At 45.7% G+C, this 2,348-nt stretch overlaps 1 protein-coding gene across 1 annotated transcript; it reads left to right on the forward strand.

The window, feature by feature from the left end:
* Positions 1 to 382: 382 nt before the first annotated feature.
* LOC308496920 (alpha-defensin 1-like) lies at positions 383 to 1,109 on the forward strand (the record flags this gene model as incomplete). The annotated part of the gene is made up of 2 exons (XM_081046727.1): positions 383 to 605; positions 997 to 1,109. The coding sequence occupies 2 exons, from the start codon at positions 383 to 385 to the stop codon at positions 1,107 to 1,109; spliced, it is 336 nt and encodes a 111-aa protein (XP_080902853.1).
* Between the last annotated feature and the right edge of the window lie 1,239 nt (positions 1,110 to 2,348).

A 2,348-nucleotide genomic window follows, 5' to 3' on the forward strand; every position in this document is an offset into this window, starting at 1 on the left:
CCTTTTTTACAGTTTTACAAGCATCTCGTGATGTCTTAGATGCCCTAGGACACATGTGCGCAAATTTTCACTGGTAAATATTCAGGCAGATGAGAAACAGGGAAGCTTATCACGTACCTCACAGGCAACAATCATCACATACGAAGAACAAACATGGACACCAAAAAACACACGCGTGCTGTGAAAGGGAAGCAGCGACATCAGAGGAACATCAAACTGACTCTGGGCGACAGGAGGAGGTGGGACAGGCCACCTGCCCTCACCCAGTCACACGCTGAGGGCAGTGACCTCTTATCTCCAATCCTTCTATAAATACGGCTGACTCCCTGTGATGCCCAATCGTTCTCTATTCCACACCTTGGCCTCCAGGTGAGTCTCAGCCATGAGGACGCTCACCCTTCTCGCCGCTGCCCTTCTCCTCTTGGCCCTCCAGGCCAATGCCAAGGCCCTCCGAGAGACAGATGACCAGGTTCCTGCCCAAGACCTGTCTGAAGCCCTGGACCTGGACGAGCTTGAGGCCGAGGACCAGAACCAGCCCGAGGCCGAAGGCCAGGGCATGACCATCTCCTTTGGAGGAGCTAATCGCCTCCTTCAAGGTGCCTCAGGTGAGAGACCAGCCAACGTGCGATTGGGGTCTGTGGCCCATTAGACGGGCTTGATAGAGGTGGCCTGGAGTCTGGACTCAAAGGGGGTGTGTGGGTGAGGTAGGCTGAAGAATAGGTACCCCTGAGTTTGAGAGGTGGATTGTTGGGGTGGGCCCAGGAAAGAAGCACTCGCGTACGTGATAAACTGTTATCAGAGAAAAATTATGTGCCTGCAAGCACAACCATCGCCACTAGGATTGCTTGTGATTTATGACCAAAACGTGAGACCTTTCCACCCTAATTGGCTGGTATTTCACCTGTCAGATGACCTTAGAAGATGTCAAAGAGGCTGGCTCTGCCTCTAGTCCGTCTCTCCTTCCTCACTCTGTCTAACCCTCCGTTCCTTCCACAGGCCTTCAGAGAGCAACTGTCTGCTACTGCAGACCCTGCTACTGCCGTTCTCCTGAGTATTACGCTGGGACCTGTAGCTCAGGTAGCATCCGATACTTTCTTTGCTGTAAATGAGCTTTGCAGACTGAGATCCAAAAGAGTCGGAGATTCCACTGGAAGACCTGGAAGTAGTTATACTTTCAACCTTGTACCTCTTCTTGTTTCTGTCTCCAAAATAAACTTTAAGCATTAAACTCAGTGTGCGGCTTTTTTTTCCCCCTTTTGATATGGCTTATGGGTGTGCTTCATGTGCATGGAGAATTCTGTCCTGAATGGTCTCCATTAGGTTAACCAGTCGTCCTATCCCGAGATGCACAATTAGGGCATCACACACAATAACACAACAAGCAAAATGAACATAACTGTAAACTACAACAATTTCCACCCACAAATTTAATCCATTCATGATGTTACCCAAAAGAGGGCACTTTTTATGGAATGTACAATAAGTGTTCTACACTCAAAGGAATGATGTATCCAGTGGGCCATGTTACTTGTTTTGTACTAGTAGGAACTGGGAGTACATTAATATCTGGAGATATTTATCTTATTGTAAGCAGACATGTCAGGTATACATTTTTTTCATAGCTGTATCAACAAGATAGTGTCAACTAACGCTTCAGTGTGCCGCAACAAGGAAAAGTGCAGAACTCTACCAAGAACAGCATGTCCTCACCGGTCTCAACGGTCTCAGACAGTAACCAGAGAAGGGGAGTCCACAAGCTGCTCAGTATGGGTGGTCGGTGTTGCCCCACGACCAGTGAAATCAAAACCCCTTTGTCCCCCAGAAGGTTGATTATTCCGAAGTCCAATGAAGGAGTTGCTCTCAATTCTCTTTCTTTCAAGAGACTGCGTCTACTAATTATTATAAAGCCTACTAATTTTAATAGATTTCTATCAAAAATTAATATGTTCTTAATAATGCCAGTGAACCAAAGCTATACTTCGTAATGATGAGACATCTGCTTCTACACTTAATGTAGTGTAAAACATTAACACTATTTCTGTCAGAAAGGCAGGTCTCTACAATCAAATTTCTAGAAAAGGTAGATATTAAAGAGTACTATGACATAATAAGAGACACTATTTATATTACAAAAACCACTGATGCAGCTTTGAATGACCTTCGACGGACACCAAGTACCTTTCCCTGGTGCAGAGTCACCTGTTTCACACCCAGACCTGAACTGCTGAAGAAAATTCAGACAACCACACAAATCAATAGTGTCTATCTAAACTGGGTGTATGAGTCAGGGGTCTGCAGAGAAATAGAACCAAAAGCATGTGTCTAATCAAAGAGACCTATTTTAAGGA

The sequence above is a fragment of the Rhinolophus hipposideros genome (genome assembly GCF_964194185.1).
Source record: "Rhinolophus hipposideros genome assembly, chromosome: 4".
Classification (NCBI taxonomy): Eukaryota; Metazoa; Chordata; class Mammalia; order Chiroptera; family Rhinolophidae; genus Rhinolophus; species Rhinolophus hipposideros.